Source organism: Chenopodium album, chromosome 19 (genome assembly GCF_948465745.1).
Source record: "Chenopodium album chromosome 19, dcCheAlbu1.1, whole genome shotgun sequence".
NCBI lineage: Eukaryota > Viridiplantae > Streptophyta > Magnoliopsida > Caryophyllales > Amaranthaceae > Chenopodium > Chenopodium album.
In genome coordinates, this window is record NC_137852.1 from 21,210,291 (window position 1) to 21,228,881 (window position 18,591).

The following is an 18,591-nucleotide window of genomic DNA, read 5'->3' on the forward strand; positions in this document are numbered from 1 at the left end:
TATTCTCTGGGACATCCTTGACCTCATTATTATGAGGAGAGTTCACTTCCTCATCAGCAAAGTTCAGCAACAATGAGCCAAGAGCAGCAGTCCCTTCAGGAAATGCCTTCTCTAAGGCAGCCTTATCAGCATCATAATCCCAGGCCTCATGCTTTCCATGTTGAAATTCCTCCATCATTTCAAGACGTGCCTTCCCAAAGTAATACGTTGCAGCATCAACAGCCTCGTTCCCAGCCTCCTTCAAGGGGCTCTTCAGCCCATCACGTTCAGCAATGCACTCCCTATGCTTAGCTCGTACAGCCTTCAGAGCATCAGTAGCAACCTTGTATTTGTCAGAAAGGGCATCACGCTCCTTCTTCATAGCATCATACACCCGAGTAAACTCTGACACTTTGCCCAACACACCTAGGCAAGATTGAAGGCTCTACAAAATACAGCATCAAGTAAGAAAAGCGTAATTCAGTAATGTCATTGTTAATAAATTTTTTTTTTTGGGAGTATACCATACCTGGAAAGACTGCACAGCAGCCTCTTGAGAAAGGTCAGCAAAAGTCTGCGAAAACTAACGATCCTTGAAGGATGGAAAGAGCATAGTATCCACATGTGGAGCCAGGGAATCAAAAGAGAAATCAGCAGCATCAACATCAATAGGCATCTCCAGCTTCCTCTTGAGGTTAGTACGAGGCGGAGGTGGAGGAGGACCGCTCTTTGGAACAACCATCTTAATAGGAATACTCTATGAAGTTTGAGGAGAAGAACGAGATTTAAGGCGACCTAAGAGAGAGGACGAGCTAAGAAGGTCATGAGACATTAGTGACCTCGAAGTACTTACAAGGAACATGGTAGGTTCAAAAAGGAATACAACAAGTAACACAACAGCATACTCAACAGGGTATATAACTAACTCAGAAAGGACAAACAAGCCAGAAACCAACTAAACTCATAACAAAGGCACAAGGAACGCAACAACAAAATACGTCTACAAGGATTGACACAACAATAAACATCACAAGCACAGCAGAAAGGAAGGAAAACAGACCTTGAGACATAGTTGGAGCAACTTTTTTCTCGTAATCCGAATCGTCCAAAGACTTGATCTGAATAACCGCTTCAGGCTGCGTCAATTTGATGAAAGATCTCTCGTCTGCACTCAACTCGTACAACTTGTCTATCAGGGATGAAGACTGAGAACGCTGCTTCAACTTACTCACTGCAACCATCAAGCAAATAAGCCCGAATCAAGAAAGAAGGAAAGCAAAACACAGGAAAATAGGAAAATATAATACTTTCAGCCTCAACAGTGTCAATCAAAAAATCACAATCATCCCCCAACGAATTAGTCCTCACAAAGAAGAACTTGTGATACCACTTCTTGTCAAACGCCTTCTCCAAGTCAGTCACCAAAGGACCAACACTATCCTTCAAACGAAGACCAACCCGACCCTTACCACTGGTCCTAATAGTATAAGGATAACATAAATCCCTTACATCAAGTTCTATACCCAATTCTGCACTCAACAAATCCAAAATTCTCAAAACCCTCCAAGTTTGGGGCAATAACTGACAAGGCGAAACCCTAACCTTAGACAGAAATTGACGAACAAGAGAAGAAAAAGGGAAAGTATGCCCAATTGCAAAGGGATACTCGAAGTAGCACACCCAACCAGGGGCAGTCCAGTCAGCCCTCTCCCTAGAAGATGGAATTTTCACCACCACCCCATCAGGAAATCGCGCAACTAACAGCAGCGATACTCTGAACTTCTTCCTTCGTTATAGTAGAAGGATAAACATCCTTGGTAGGGAAGATGTTTTGCGCGACCAAAGTCGGCTTCTTCACACCCTCATCCACCCCAACAAACACTACCCTTACAGGATCATCCATCACAAAACAAAAGAGAAAGCAATGAAGTGTAGAAACAGAGAAAACGGAGAAGAGAGAGAAAATACCTGATGAAAATCGAAATTGGGGCAAAGAGTAAAGTAATTAGACATGAGCCTGCACACCCAATAAATACTAAAGAGAGAAAATAAACCGCCCTTCACGGTTACCGAGGAAATTGCCTTAAAACTGCCACCACGTTCCTTATTTTTGTTAACCGTTGAAATAATTTCTGAAATTCGAAAATCCTTCAAACGGCTTCTTTAGGTAATTTTCACTTTCAATACTTGAAAATGAAAATTAGGGGTAATTGTTGGGCCCGTATTACTACACGACCCAGTATACTTAGGGCACCAATCCAAGATCAAGAATTCAGCAAAATAAACAGAACAGCTTGATAGGAGTAAACAAGGAAAGAGGGATCAACAGTATTAATCAAGAAGATACTTGCCAAGAATATACCTACTGAACAAGGAACAGAATAAATCAAACAGATCTTCTACATTTCAAATATATTCTGAATATCTATGTAAACCCTAGGAACCCCTAGGTATAAATAGGAGAAATTAGACATTATAACACTCATGTACGCTCGCACATAATTCAATATAAACAATTTGCTCTACTTTTGTCTACGGATTTGTGTCCCTACTGAACAAGGAGGCTTGTCCTTACTCAGTATTGTACCTCTAAACTTATCTCTTTGATCTTATTGAATACTTACTGTTTACTTATTAGTTATTTATTGTTTTATTATCGGTCTTATTTGCTTTATATATTATTGGTGGAATGATTGTTATTACCCCTCAAAACCTAGAAAATTCTTAGATGTCCTAGCTGAGATTTGCCTAAACACTAGAGTTCATGCAATACAATCATCAGATCGATGCCACGCAGGGCCAAAATGTACCGAAGTACCCTCAGTTTCACATTTATACAAAAGAGGAGGTTGCATCTCTAGCACTATAAATTTCTCTAGCCACTGCACATTAGGATGTTTGATGCTGCTTGATCTAGGAAGGACTCTAGTTGCTGCCTTGGCCTGAGCATCCACTAGGTTCAGCCTCTCCCTTGGCACTTTCATCAATCTGGATCCCTGAAGTTCCTGAATCAGCTCCCTCCAAGTAGTATATAGATGACTAGCCTCATCAGAAGGAGAAATATGGTAATTAATCCCTGCAACAGCTCTTTGACAGTCAGACATGATGGTTGCATTGGACCATCTCTTAACTTTAGTAAGATATAAGCCAGCTAAAATAGCTAAAATATTTTGTCCATATTGCTGACAATTATATCATTATTACTGGAATTGGAAGTGAACGCGTATAAGTTGTAGGGTGCATTTTATCAATGATACAATAATAATCTTTATACGATTGGAAACAAAATCCATCACGAGATGGCTTCAGTTATCAATAATGTAGCTTAGCTAATAATTTATTTTACTATGGTTGATTTCAAGCATATCAGAAGGGCTAAGAATGTGATGGCTCATGAGTTAGCCAGTTTGGGTATCAAAATGGCAATTGTGCATATAACCCACGTCGTCGTTCCGTCGTCGTTCCAGACTGCATTAAGAACATCTATGAGGATGATAGGCTTGATCTGAGCTCATCTGGATGCTTGCTTCTTCGATGTTAGCTTTGTTCCTCTAGTTGAAAAGTGTTGTACTTTGTGGTTTATTAAGCAGTATCTAGGTTGATTACTTTTAGCTAACATCAAATTTTTCTTACTTATGATGATGTAATTATAATCTGGAACTTGACTAAATTTTATATATATATATATATATATATATATATATATATATATATATATATATATATATATATATATATATATATATATATATATATATATATATATAATAATAATAATAATAATAATAATAATAATAATAATAATAAAAAAAAAAAAAAAAAAAAAAAAAAAGAGAAATAGATCAATGAATTTTCTGCTTGTTGAAATCAGAAAGTTCCTCAACGTTGGGTTGTCCCTACTCACTGGCTGGCAGTGAGCCAGTGAAGGCTCATGAACGTCAATTTTTCCTTTGGTCTATTTAGCTTTGTGGGTTTCATTCTTAGTTCTTCTTGTCCAAAAAATAAATAAATAAATAAATAAAAAGAGTCAAAGGATAATTTTATGATATTTTTTTTTTTTTTTTATAAAAAAAAAAAAAATTTAAATTAAGCATATCGAGACCTATTTATTTTGATCATAATTTTAATTTAGCATGAATCATAAAATTAAAATAAAGTTGAGGCTTGACATGTGTCAATCCCGGTGTTTGTTTTAGCATAAAGTTCTGCGATTCACTTATATCAATCTTGATGTTTGGGGATTTTATAAAATACTGCAATTCTGGTAATAACATCGGATTTCCTACACATCTAAACTGATAGAGAATATCCATAGAATATATTCATCTTAGGTTTAGGATATATATTGTATAAGATTATCTTTGATATCTGTACATATCTTATAGTTACCTAATATGATTAGGTTTCTCATTGTAACCCTATAAATATTGATCAATGGAAATCACTCTGATTAAGGAGTTTATATTATCTGACATGGTATCACAGCTTAGGTTAGATCTTGGGATTGTTTAGATCTAAAATTTTCTCTTCCCCTGCCGGTGGGTTAGAAAATTAAACCCACCGGCGGGATTCACAAACAATTATACAAAACATAGTTTTATTTTGCTTCCGCGATTTAATTATGGAGTACGATGGTTGACCAGCCTGGCAGCCTCTCATGTGCTCTGACTTCCCACCACACACCAAAGATTTGTCCACCTCTACCTCTTGGTTCTCCACCTATTACGCCACCCTACTCACTCTCAGTCCTCCTTCTTTAGCCTAATCTGTGAGTGAATTGCAAGCTTGCATAACGTTTCACCGTCTCCAATGACTTATAGTAGTCTTGGTTAGTTGGTCGAACGAGACTCACGAACCACCTATTTTGTTAGTCTATTTCTCAATGTTGTTGGCAGCATCTTGCTCAGCAACAACACCACCACCAACAAAATCGCCCTCCACCACCTTAATTAGTTGTTGTCTCGCTCACTCCGAGCCCCCTTCCCCAGCGGAAGTCATATTCTTTGGTTGGAGCCTTATTCAACTATTGTACAACAACTTAAAAGGAAGGTGTTGGATTATTTTTGCACTAGCAACAATTTTTTTTTTTAATTTATTTTTATTTTTGTCACAAGTGCATAACCGCAACTTTGATTATTTTTGGTGGAATTTATCTCCTTTTGTGGGTCATTTTTTTTTTTTTTTTTTTTTGAGGTAATTTTATCAAGTGGTTAAGTGGTGGGATTTTAGTAGCTTCTTGAGCAAATTTATTTGCTTTTCTTCAAGTGTGATTTCATGTAGTAGTGTAGTGTCTTCTTCCCGTTGATGGTTTGATCCCTTAGCTTCTTTTTCTTTGGATCTGCAACTTAGCCCAGGTCTGTGTGCGGCTCTTCTCCTTCTCCTCCGGCCTAGCAGTGCTTATCTCTACTCTACGTAGGTTGTGGTTGTTGCTTCTCGTCGTCATCACCGGCACATGTCTACTACTTCTCTTTTGATCATGGGTTATCATACTATCCTTACCGTTCGATGCGTGATTCATATCCAGGCTTAGCATCCGATTTTCTCTCGCTCTGACTGCGGGGGTGTGATAGAGAATATCCATAGAATATTTTCATCTTAGGTTTAGGATATATATTGTATAAGATTATCTTTGATATCTGTACATATCATTTAGTTACCTAATATGATTAGGTTTCTCATTAACCCTATAAATATTGATCAATGAAAATCACTCTGATTAAGGAGTTTATATTATCTGACATAAACTTTTACACTATTAACACCCAATCGCCATTTTATAAACTAGCTGATGTGTGCCAGACATAATCAAAGACCAAAAAGTAATGCAATGACAAAAAATGCTGGGAAAGTTTTGGCATAAATAACTCTTGCATTTAGCACCTTACTGAGTAATTCTGAATATACAAGGCGCTTCTATTACATCAGTATCTGAAGAAATTCTTAATGGCAGTTTTGAATGTCGTCAAATGACTGTAGTCTGTACATGCACCCACACTGGCCACTGCAGGCTGTGATTCAAAGGAAACCAATGCAGTCAGAAGAAGTGCATCCAAATAATGGTAGCAAGTTAAAACACAGCACAGAGCACAAACCATCAAAGTTAACAACCACGTCTGTATGCCGGACCAACAATAAGCATGATCTTTCATTTCAAGAGTGTATAGAACACCAACAAAAAAATCCTTTCTTGGCCAAGTTTGGTTCATCCACACTTGGCTTAAGGAGGGACTCACAAAGTGCACCCCCAAAAGACAGTACTGGTACTTTTCTAAATGGTGGTATTCATTCATTTTCTACATTTCTTTGATTCAGAGCCATCTAACAACTAACAAATAAATTGCACAAGGAGAAGCATAGTTGTTATGTGTCACACATAACTAAAAATTTCAAAACTAATTAAAGACCAACGCAGCAAAATAATAGACCCCTATCTCACACAAAAGTCTCATTCACAACCATCAAAAGTAATGTTCGAGTAAAAAATTTGAGGATTTAAAAAATAAAATAGACAGGTTGAATTTTCATTACCTCAAAAGCTTTGTGAGGCAATAGATCCTTCTTCGATTTAATCTGTTTAACGAAGTTACTCCATACAACAAACGAGAAGAATCTTCCCTAGTTAGTGTACTGCTAGTCTGCTACAATGTACTCAAACTTTCAAGGAATCCAGCTGGTTCTTCTCCTTCTCTGATAATCTGAAACACGTCAACTTCATACATTATTAAGACTAGTAATGCTACAAAAATAATTAAATTCAATATCACACAAGTAAAAAAAAAAAATTTAAAAAAAAAAAATCAATTATCCTACCCTGTCATATTTACACTTTCCTCTTTGATTCATTTGGGTGCCTGGCAATTTTACAATATATAATTTATTCATAATGAACTATTTCCCCTTAATTCATTTTAAACTTATAATCTTTGTATGTTTGTGCAAACTAATTAGAAGTGGAAGAATGACAAGTAACAGCGTAAGACCATCTCCATTGGTGAGCTCTTGCAGGGGTTTCTTATTCGGGCCTTTGTGTTAGAGATGCATTCTCGTTTTATCAGCTTCAACTTATTAACTATAACTTGACTTTTTCTGTATTCACTTTCAAAAGGAGCAGCCTGGAAAAATAAAGTGGCACTAATAAAGCAACATCATCACCTCGCAAAGTAAGTGGTTCTAGGGTTGCCAAGACAGATGCAAAAGGCAACTCCCTCAACAGAAAAACATGGCTCAAGAAAGTCAAGTTATAGTTAAAGCAAACATGAGAAACACATGTGAAACCCACAGCAATCATGCTTGAACATTCACATGGATTCAAAAAAATAAATAAATAAATAAAATAAATAAATAAAAAATTCAATGTACGAATTCATGTAAGAAGTTATAAGTTATCTTCTTCTTCCGCTAGAACGCTTTAATCCCATAAGTGGGGTCGGCTACATGAGCCAACATAAGGACTTCCCACGAGGTCACACATCCTAGTACTATTCTCTATCGTTGTGGCTAGGGCTACTCATCGGTTCAAGACTGGACCGGACCAGACCGACCCGGTTAAGATCGAAGACCGAAAATTAGAATTTTAAGAACCGAAGACCGGACCGATTAAGTTAGGACCGAACCCGGACTGGACCGAAAGAATTGGTCCAAAACCCGGACCAGACCGTTATGGACTGATTTCAGAATTTTTTTAAAAAAGAATACTAAATTTTAAATAAAGTCAAGGAAAACACAAAAAAAAAAATTGGAAAAACTATATTGTAACGTCATTTTTGCGTCTTTTTTTGTATGTTTAGTGCAAAAAAACTTATAAAGTTAAACTATTTTAAGCTTATTAAGGATATTTTTAAACATTATTTAAGGTTTCACACAAACTTTTTATAAAAAAATCATTCCGGTCCAAAATCATTCTGGTTTTGGACCGGACCAAACCGAAGACCGGAGACCGGAAAAATGAATTTCAAGACCCGAAGACCTGACCGCTTAATTCGGTCTGGTGTGGTCCGGTCCGAGTTCGGTCCGGTCTGGTCCATTTTTACGGTCCGGACCGATTTATGAACACCCCTAGTTGTGGCTCATGTCAAACTTTGTCACATCACTTGACATGAACGGCTTATAAGTTATAATTGATATAAATTTTAATATAAAAAACTGGTTGCCTAAGGCCCTTTTTGGTTGGGAGCAGTGTTTGAAAAAGGCGCTGAGGCGCAAGGCCTTAGAGGTCATGCGCTTTTTATGGGCCTCACTTCAATGAGGCGCGCCTTAGGCGCAAGGTACACCAAAACGCCTTGGTGCACCTTGAGCCTTTTTATACATTGGTTGGGAGGAACCAAGAGGAAAAGAAAAGAAAGGACAAATATGGATTTCTTTGTTTGTATCTAAAAATAAAACTAGTTTGGGGCCGGGCGATGCCCCGGGTTATGTTTAAATACAAAATGAAAAATTACCTTGAGTTTAAACACTATTTTAGAACCAATACTATAAGTTTAAATAAAATAAAAATGGTAAAGTTAGTTGGAGATAGAAAGAGAGATGCAGTATTTTTTTTTTGTTTTACAATAAAGTAGGGAATTGTATATAATGTTTAAAAACCTTTAAAATCCTTAATGAAAAGTTACAATTCATATATGAATGTTAATTAGGTATAAAAGTGATATTAATTATGGAATAGTGGTAATAAAAGTTGGGAATTTCAATGGATATAATAGTTCAAATCTAATCCAAATATTAATGTGTTTGTCATGTCATCATCTATGTGGCGTTATGTCATAAATTTTATGATGACAAAGTATGATACATGTCGTCAACATGTTAATCCCTTGAGTTTTAATAATACAAGCTGTGAGACACACGCAAATTGCGATAAGAAATTTATATGCATGGCTCGTTTGCCCCCCCCCCCCCCCCCCGAAATATTATATACCTTATTCTAATAAAAAAATTGGGGTTTATAAATTGATGAAATCAGAGAGGTTAAAAGGTAGGATATGAATACATTAGAATGTTTATGCAAAATATGATTTCCCTCAAAATAAATAAATAAAAAAAATAAAATAAAGGGTGGTAGTTTTTTCTTTTTTTTCTTTTTTTTTTTTTTAAATGGTAGTTATATTTTATAAATTATGGTAACTTTTTCTTGAAATTTATAAAAGATGAAAGGGGTATTTTGGGAAAGTGAAATTTATCACCCAAAACCCCCTTTCACTTTATATATTACTATAGATAATAGATGGGATTAGATAGAAAGTGAAGGGAAATGGAAGGAGTGCTCCCTTCACAAATCTTTCCTTTCCTTTCCTCCCATAAATTGGAGGAATTTGGGAGGAAAGAAAGAAATTTAAATATATCAAGCTTAAAATTAGTTGTCCCTTTTCTTTCCTTTACTAATCTCACACCAAACAATAGATTCCACAACTTTCCCCTCCTTTACTAATATCAAACCAAACATTGAATGATACACTTTGTAGTTTCTTTCCTTACTCTTCTTTCCATTTCTTTACCCTTCCCTTCCTATTCTTCATTTCTTCCCTTCCTAGTCTTTGAGTCTTTGGTTCAGATCAATTCTACATTTTTTCAGATTGTAAACAAGTAATTAGAGCTTAGAGCACTGCTTAGTTGCTTGCTCATGTAGAAGACAACAACATTTTCAAATACATCCAGAAAACATTTCAATTTGGATTCAATATCTACATCAGCCAGTTATAATACTATTACTACTCGCCCACCAAACCGGAAAAAAAAAAAAAAAAAAAAAAAAAAAAAAAAAGGAGCATGGAAGGACAAAGTAGTTTGACATGTCTATTTTCCCAAAATATGGTCTAAGCTATATCAAATGTGTTGATAACCAAATCGAACGACTCTAGCAAGGACTATGAGTTTTTCAATGATCCCAAGGAAAATAATTCACAAAATTGCATCATACCTCATTTTATTCAATCTTATTGTCACACATGCTAAAAGGAACCCAACACTACATCATGAGATTTCCCCCCACATTGGGGTGTACAATGAGAAATAACTCAGCAAGAGTTGCATAAAGGGGGCAATATATACTTCCTCCGTGTTTTATATATATTAATATTATTGCAATATTTGGGTTGGGCACAAAATTAAAGAAAGGTTTAAAATAACAAAATGCCCATGTGACTACAAACAAAGGAGAGAGAGTGAAAGTAAGGTAAAAAGGGTACATATCAAATGCAAATAAGGGTAAGGTATTTGGTGTGTGAACACAAACAAAAAGTTTATGAAAGTATAACCGTTATATAAATGGTGCGATCAACATGCAACTTCCTTAAAAGGAAATGGTGCAAATAAATAAATAAAAAAAATAATAATTAGAAAAAAGACGGAGGAAGTATTAAGTTATATATATGCACTGCTAAAAATTTGTGATCATGTCTAAAGCTATCTCATGGTAAATACTTAAAGACAAATAACATTCTGATGATTAAGAGAAATATCCTCCATTATTTTTTGCTTGACGCAATTTGAGGAAGAGATAAGAGGGATAAATTGGGGTTTTATGGTATTCCTTTATTTTATATAATGTGTGTTTATCTTCTCTAATCTCCTGCTCAAATTATGTGCCAAGGTGCTATAAGTCAAGTAAAAAAGAACAGAGGAAGTATATAATTTGTTGTAAACTTTATGCTAAATGGATTGCCTGGAAACAGTTGCATTTTTTGGGAATTACACAGCAACGCCTAGCAAGTCATACGACAATTAGCAAGCTTGAAGACAGAAATAACAAGTGAAACACATAAAACGATACAGCAGTAAATTCCCCAGAAAAGCCAGCCCAACCAAGAGAAACTAAACATGTTTTCATGGTCAACTGTTGACTATCCCAGAACTAAGAAATAGAATATGTTGAGGGCACGGGTTTGAGAACCTAACAGTGTATTACACACTTCTGATCATAGTAATGATCAAGAATTCGCAGAAGCACCAGTTCACTTATCCGATGTCGCACATTGAAGACTTAAATTCACATACAGAAATCTAATCCATTTTACCATGGCAATTCTAATTTTTTTTTTTTTCTTGTTCACATATTATAATTGAAAATATACTTCCCACATCTTATCTTAGTACTCGTGAAGAAAATAACTAACTATAGGTAGCGACTAAAATACTGGTTTTAGTGATTTAAAATATATTAATAAACAACGTAAGTAGTGAATTGGCCTTTAATAAACTAAATGTACAATTATCAAACTCTTTAGCATACCCTCAAAATTAATAAACCCTCTATATGCATGATTTAAAACAGAAATTGTGTGATTATCACGGATTAAATAAGTTTTGACCTCTGCCCTCTATTCCATATTTTTTAATTGGTTTCTTCTCCCCTCCCACCCTTCCTTCCTCTTCTTGTAAAGGATTTTCTGTGCTGAAAGGCCTATGACCCAGTTGTGAGAAAGTGAAGGGCAGAAACATATGATAGCTAAGTGAATTTCACAGTAACAAATTAGTAGCTCTTACAATCATTGAAATGCGATAAATAAGAAAAAGAACTTGCTATTCATTGGTAATCAAGGGCAGCAAATGGAGGAAAAAAAAAAAAAAAAAAAAAAAAAAGAGTATCAGGGCCAAAATAGTGGATGCTACCAAACGAATTGGTAACGCCATACATGAAAGAAAGCACTCATAAATAGCAGAGATAAATAGAGCTTTGCACATTTTCATTCCCATGAGTATATCTGCATAGACCTATGGATCAGCAGTGGAGTACCTTTTAAGCCTTGGAGGTGATCCCAATTTGTTAAAAGGTTGACTAACGTTAAGTTGCATCATCATTAATTAAAAAGGTGGACTAAATTTAAAATCTTTTATAGGCATAGAAGTCTCTATTATTTGTATACTTCTAATATTTTAGAGACAAAGCAACAAAATAAATTTAAATTGTATGTAAGAATCAGCCAGCTTTAAATTGCATCCCCGGTTAGGTTCTAGTCCATCACGGCTAAGAGTGCTAACATCCCAGTTAGTTTCTAAACCACCACTGCTAACATCTCAAACAGAAAAATAGTAATAAGAAAAGTAAAGACATGGAATTGGTCTAATCCTTTTTTTCTATGGCAGAAATTAATAGCAGAAGAAAAAATAATTATAGATCAACTGTACGAATAAGCAACTATTTATTTCTAACTTCAATCTAACTGCAAACAAAATATTTCAATTGAAGAAAGCATGAAATCTTAAATTTCAGAGAATCAGCTATTTACATGTAGACTCTACTCTAGGTCACTGTGAAGTTTTCAACTATTAGATATTTATATTGATTAGGAATCCATAAATTGCATAGCAGGAGCAGAAAGTTTGAGCACGGGAAACATACCTTAATGCTGGTGGTTACGGGGAGACCCATGCGAGAAAGAACATCAGAACCAGCTTGCTCCAAGTCAGTTAAATCTACACCACCTACTTTCCTATGTGCATTAGCTTGAATTTGACCAAATTTGAAAGACTTGCCAACCCAAAGATAGATATTTGAATCATTGATGGGGCATGAAACTCTCTCTGGAGCAATGACAATAAACGCTGAACTAGAATCAAATTCACATGTTCCTGAAACTGATACTTTCTCTAGATCTGGTAAGCGGTAAACAGAAGGCAGCTTGATATCACACTTTGTGGAAACCACCGCCACAACTCCTGAAGTACATGGGGTAGAGTTTTCTCTAATGTTATTACAAACACTTGCTAAAGCAAATTCCCTTACATGTGAGCTACTCTGGCTTGCTACTTTATCAGAATCAAGACCTTTTTCAAAAGATTCATTCTTGCTAGCTGCAATCATTCCTCCCTTATCCAGCTCAAATGATATGCAGGTTTTATCATTTACGATATCATCTTGTTTGTTGGCAAAAAACTCTTGGGGAGATTCTTGCATCCTTCCATCACCAACTACATTTGGCAAAGTCAGGCACCTGGTTAAGCTACCCCTACGCTCTGCAATTGACAGAGGTGACCTTCTGGAAGGTAAGTTAGTGGACCTTAAAGGATTTGAACCAAAGTTAACCTCAATGTAGCCTGGATGGTTAGATACATTTGTAGAAGTTTTAGAAGAGAGAAGAGACATGTTAGAAAATGCTGATATAGCTGGTGATAGTGACAAGGGTGACTCTAAAGGAGACTCAGAGGAACACTTTGAGTTATTACTTGAATCAGAGGAGATAGATTCTGGAGATAGATAAGGTGATGATGATAAAGATGATAAAGATGGTGATGACAAGGAGGAAGGAGATGAGGACATCGAGGGCACCAATGTAACATCAGACTTATGTGAGTTACTGGAAACAATGCTTTCACCATAATTATTGAGCTTAGAATCAGAGTGAAGTTTATTGAGAACCAGTTTTGGAGCTAAGACAAATTCCTTCATATGTCCTGAGGCAAACTTGCGTCTCAACACACTCCAGCTATTCTCTCGTGCAGGCAGATGTGTTTCATATTCAGTCTCTGATGATGTGACGGGTGGCACAAACCCCCCTTTAATTGCCTTTTGAAATATCTCAAAATCCACATCATAAGAAGCTACTTTCCTCTCACCAGGCTGAATTTTAGCCTCTCCGAGCTTTACTTCACTAGCAGATTTGTCCATCACAAAATCGGAGAAGATATCCCAAAAAAAGGATGGCTCCTCACCTTCCTTAATTACAAGGACAGGCACCTGCACCCTTTCATACCGCACAATTTGAGTCACAGCACCTCTTGCCTCCCTCTCCATTATAACTTCACAATTCTTGCCCAGCCAAACATAAATTGCAGAAGACACTTGTACAATAAAGGCACCTCGGGAATCAAGGGCAGAAGGAGACAGATCGTTTAACATTTTTGGAACAAGATGTAAAGGGTCATATGGAGAATGGGGAGCAATCCTGTATACTCTTAATAATGAACTTGGACTGAGAGGAAAAGCATGGACTCTTTTCTGGCATTGCAGCAGTTGGCAAGCAAACCCCATATTTGGATCAGCAATACCCCTAGCTTCTTTCACATACTGAAATGCATCATCAAAACTCTGCCCCTCCCTCCACATAAGATATGCAATCACTAGCGAAGTAGATCGAGATACACCTTGACAACAATGAACGAAGACCTTCCCTTTCTGCTCCCGGACATCTTCAAAATAATCAAAGACATCATAGAGTATGCTAGTAATATCTTCTGAAGGACTATCCTGAAGCCACAGTGTTCTATAAACAAAGTCAGCTTTAAAATACTCGGGGCAAACAAAACCCACACAGTTGAGCACATGGGTAATCTCATTCTTTTTCAAAATATTCCTATCCTTAGCAACAGCATCGCCTCCAAGATAAATGTGATCTGCCACCTTAGAACATTCTTTGTCAAAGAATGCAATCTTGTCTTTCTTAACATAACCCCCGTTCCTCTCCGAATTTGTCTGAATAGCAGACATATCAAGCTTCAACCTTTCCGAACCTTTATTCACATCCCTACCACTGGGAGTGGGTGGTCCAGGCCACTCTCCTATATCATCTGAGCCAGCCTTTGGCCACTCATCCAAGCTCCTTCGAGCAATGGCGAGTGGCTGCAGTGGGGGCAAACACGATCTAGCTTTACAATTTTGTTGGGAACGAGGAGTTAACGGAGCAGGGAACCTTCGTGCTTGTATACCGTTACTCCCAGAGTTCCCATTTGGATCTACATTATCATTATCATCAATATCAGGGTTATGGCCAGCGGTTCTAGATGCCGACCATGAAGCCGACCTCCAAAATTTTTTGGGGGCATTATTGCAAACTTGATACTGACCCCATGAACTAGCTTCATCCTCTTTACCTACCATGCCCACTTCTCTCCACTATTTATTAACCCAAATTCAACAAATTCCCAATATCTATATACTTCTCCTAAGCCTAATTGGAAATCTGACAGCCAATAAACGAAAAATTATAATATCACACCCAAATCAGCTCAAACAAGTTGTACATACCTTTGAGAACCTGCAAAAACCCACTTATTTTAGTGAACTAAAAAACAAAAATTGAAATACCCATCTAACAAAAATGAAAAAACAAAACAAACCCACAAAAATCAAGCACTAAAACAGCAAATCTACGAATCAAAAACCAAGAAAAATACAAAAAATCATAGCAGCAAATACATTTCTAGGGTTTCCCCAAAAAATCAAAAAAGAGAGAGTGAATTCGAGTAAAGTAATAGATTAAGAACTTACAGTGACAAAGAACGAAAACATCCATGAAAAGGGGAAGAAAAGTGCAGAGTGTGTGATAGTATAGTTGGGTTCACGAGAGAAAGAGGAGAGAGAGAAGAAGAACAACAGCGAAAGTGAAGAGAGTACAAGTCTTTTTCAAAGAGGGGAGGCTGTGTATTATTATAAACTTATTTAATTGCAAGTTTTGTGATGCTTCATAGTTCAACAATCAACACTCATACTAGTATTACTCACTTTTTTTTTCAATTCATTGAGTCTTGTGATGGGTCCCTATGTTTTTTCTTTTTGAAATAATAAATTTTTATGGGATATTATCCTTCTGTCTTATTAGACTATTAGGAATTTAGGATAGGTAAAGCTCCCTTCGTTTTATGGCATGTTTTATATTCAGCTTAATTTCAGTTCAGTTCCAAATTTCATTTTCTCATAAATAATTCAGCTCAGCTCAGCTTAGTTTAGTTCAGTTTAGCTCAATTCAAAGTACAATAAAAATAAATAATGTACAAGCACATGAATGAGGTACAAATAGAAAATGTGAGTGTATTTTAGACAGTTAAGTGAATAATAATAAAACAAATGAAGATAATTAGGTCTTTTTACAGTGTCTAAATATGAAGTATAACAACAATTTGAAACGCCTTTAAAAAACGAGAAGATAATTTAGGAACAGGTGGTATCTTAAAAGTGTGTTTGGCATTCGTTTATAATATTTTTTAAGAGTATGTCGCTCTGATTATCATAGAGTTTAGAAATTGGATTAAATTATTGGCTAAGGCCGTGTTCTTTTGAGCTTCTAGACAGAGCAGAGAAGATTTCAGCAGAGTAGAGCAGAGTAGATTAAAGCAGAGAAGAGTCGAGCAGAGCAGAGCAGATTGAAGCAGAAACGAGCAGAGCAGAGCAGATTTTATAATAATAATTATTATTATTATTATTACTATTATTATTATTATCATTAAATATGTATTATTATTATTATTACTATTATTATTAAATATTAATTATTATTATTATTATTATTATTAAATATTAATTATTATTATTATTATTATTATTATTATTACTACTACTACTACTACTACTACTACTACTACTACTACTACTACTACTACTATTAATATTATCGCAATATTATTATAATCATTAAATTTTATTATTAAATGTTAATTATAATTATTATTATTAAATATTATTTAATTATTATTTTTATTATTATTATTAAAAATTAATAAATATTATTTACACTATTATTAATATTAATAATTAGTATTATCTTTAAATATTAGTTTTTATCTTTAAATATTAATTTTTATTATAAAAAATCAGTTATTATTATTATTATATTTACTAATATTATTATTAATATTATAATTGTTAAATATTAATTATTATTAATAATATTATTATTAAATATCATGATTATTATTAGATATTAATTTTTAATTACATTTTTATTATTAAATATTATTTATTATTATTATTAAATATTAATCATTTACTATTATTATTAAATATTAATTATTTATTATTATTATTAAATATTAATTATTTATTATTATTATTATTAAATATTAATTATTTATATTATTATTAAATATTAATTATTTGTTATTATTATTAAATATTAATTATTTATTGTTATTATTAAATATTAATTATTATTATTATTATAATAATTCAATATTATGTATTATTTTTAAGCAAAGCAGATTGAATCAGAGTAGAGCATAGCATAGCAGAGCAGATTGAAGCAGAGCAGAGCAGAGCAGCTCTAAAGAACGGGGCCTAAGTGACGTGGGGTTTGTTGTGTAATAGTTAACTAAAATGTATGTGAGAGGAGAGAAATAATTTTTCATAAAAACAAAAAAAAGTAGAAGTGGGACCATATGAAGATGAAAAAAAAAATAAAAAAAAAGATGGCAAAAAAATAATAATATGATGCATTTAAAAGGTCGAAAATGGAAAGTGATGCATTTAAAAATATGAGGTGGAAATATAAGTCCAAGATATAGTTGGTGGGAATATACAAACTGTTCCCTCTTACTTATAATTAAAGACCCATTATATCTTTAGTTATCAATAAGTATAAGGAATACAAGTTTTAAGTTTATATTCGAATTTAGGACCTGTTCTTTTCAGCTTAAGTTTATTTCAGCTCACATCAGTTCAGTTTAGTTCAGCTCAATTCAGGAAATCAGAACATGCCCTTATACATTTTCACATGAGTATGATTAATCACTAACATTAGTGAAAGTAGATTATATAATTATTGCAAAATGTCAAACTGAGACGTTTTTAAGAAATGGAGGGAGTAATAAAGACAATGAATGTAGGCAATAATTATCATTAAATTGGTTGTACAATACAACCACATATCATATATTCATTTAGTTTTTCTATGCACATGATGCATAGAAAAACACCAAGATCTTATATTATGGGTTAAAAATAAATATAATCCAATTTGTTGAAAATCTTCAGTAATAGATAAAAGTAAACAACCAATTGTATATATGTAGTTATTAGTAGCTAGCTATTCAATTATATACATCAAATGAGTGAAACAATTAGATTAATAGGTATATACTAACTGCTAAGGAATTTATTTTAGGTCATTAATAAAAAAAACCTAATGGAACTGATAGCACTATAGTGAAGTTAAATTGACACGACCCAAAATACATCTCAAGCTTCACAAGAGATTATTGGTAGATCTAAGGTCAAAGTTTTCATCCCATTTATGTAGGTTAACCCGACAAGACCTACTTATTATATAGGTTGGGTCATGATTGAACTTCTGATGTAAAATTTATACAACCCATATATCTACATGACTTTGATCAATATTTTGGTGCTTTTTGGAATAAGTTAAGTAGTGAAACAAATTTCATCTTTCAGCTTTTGATTTATTTGACTTATTTTTATTGAACTAATTATTTTAATTAAACAATAAATACTTATTAAAATATCAATATTTATATTGTCTTGAAAAAAATCTTATAATTTTGTGAGGAAAAAATTATTGTACTTATTTTGTTTGGAATAATCAAAAGGTGTTTTATTTTTGAAAGACCGATGAAAGGTCGTATTATTCTTGACAATTTTTCCTTGTTAGTTTGGTAACTTTGGTTTTGTTTGGACCTAATTTTCTTACACAGAAAAGCCCATATGATTTTAATCGCATCAAATTAAAATCTCAATTGATAAAATTCAGATTCATTAGAATTAAGAAAATCATATACTACCTCCGTTAACACTTAATTGCAACTTTGGAATTATTTTATGTCTCTCAAATAATACCCAAAAGTTGCAACTAAATATTAACGGAGGTAGTATAACTTAATCAATCGAAGTTAATCACAAAGTCACCACATAAGAAATCAAAAATCACACATTTTTATGCCTATGTTCACTTT

The 18,591-nt window shown here is 34.2% G+C and overlaps 1 protein-coding gene across 1 annotated transcript; it reads right to left on the minus strand.

Annotated features, from left to right (window-relative positions):
- Positions 1 to 5,724: 5,724 nt before the first annotated feature.
- Positions 5,725 to 15,368, minus strand: LOC145593537 (protein-tyrosine-phosphatase MKP1-like). The gene is made up of 4 exons (XM_081649790.1): positions 15,179 to 15,368; positions 12,314 to 14,945; positions 6,508 to 6,674; positions 5,725 to 5,987 (listed from the first exon to the last, which is right to left on the minus strand). Exons 2-3 carry the CDS (start codon positions 14,786 to 14,788, stop codon positions 6,618 to 6,620), a joined length of 2,532 nt encoding a protein of 843 aa, XP_081505916.1. The 5' UTR covers positions 14,789 to 14,945; positions 15,179 to 15,368; the 3' UTR covers positions 5,725 to 5,987; positions 6,508 to 6,617.
- Between the last annotated feature and the right edge of the window lie 3,223 nt (positions 15,369 to 18,591).

What these genes read in the sequence shown, in the direction of transcription:
- LOC145593537 (XM_081649790.1), bottom strand. Translation starts at nt 14,788, where the DNA reads ATGGTAGGTAAAGAGGATGAAGCTAGTTCATGGGGTCAGTATCAAGTT. An exon ending in CCGTAACCACCAGCATTAAG is followed by an intron (nt 6,675 to 12,313) that starts GTATGTTTCCCG and finishes GACGTGTTTCAG; the next exon opens with ATTATCAGAGAAGGAGAAGA.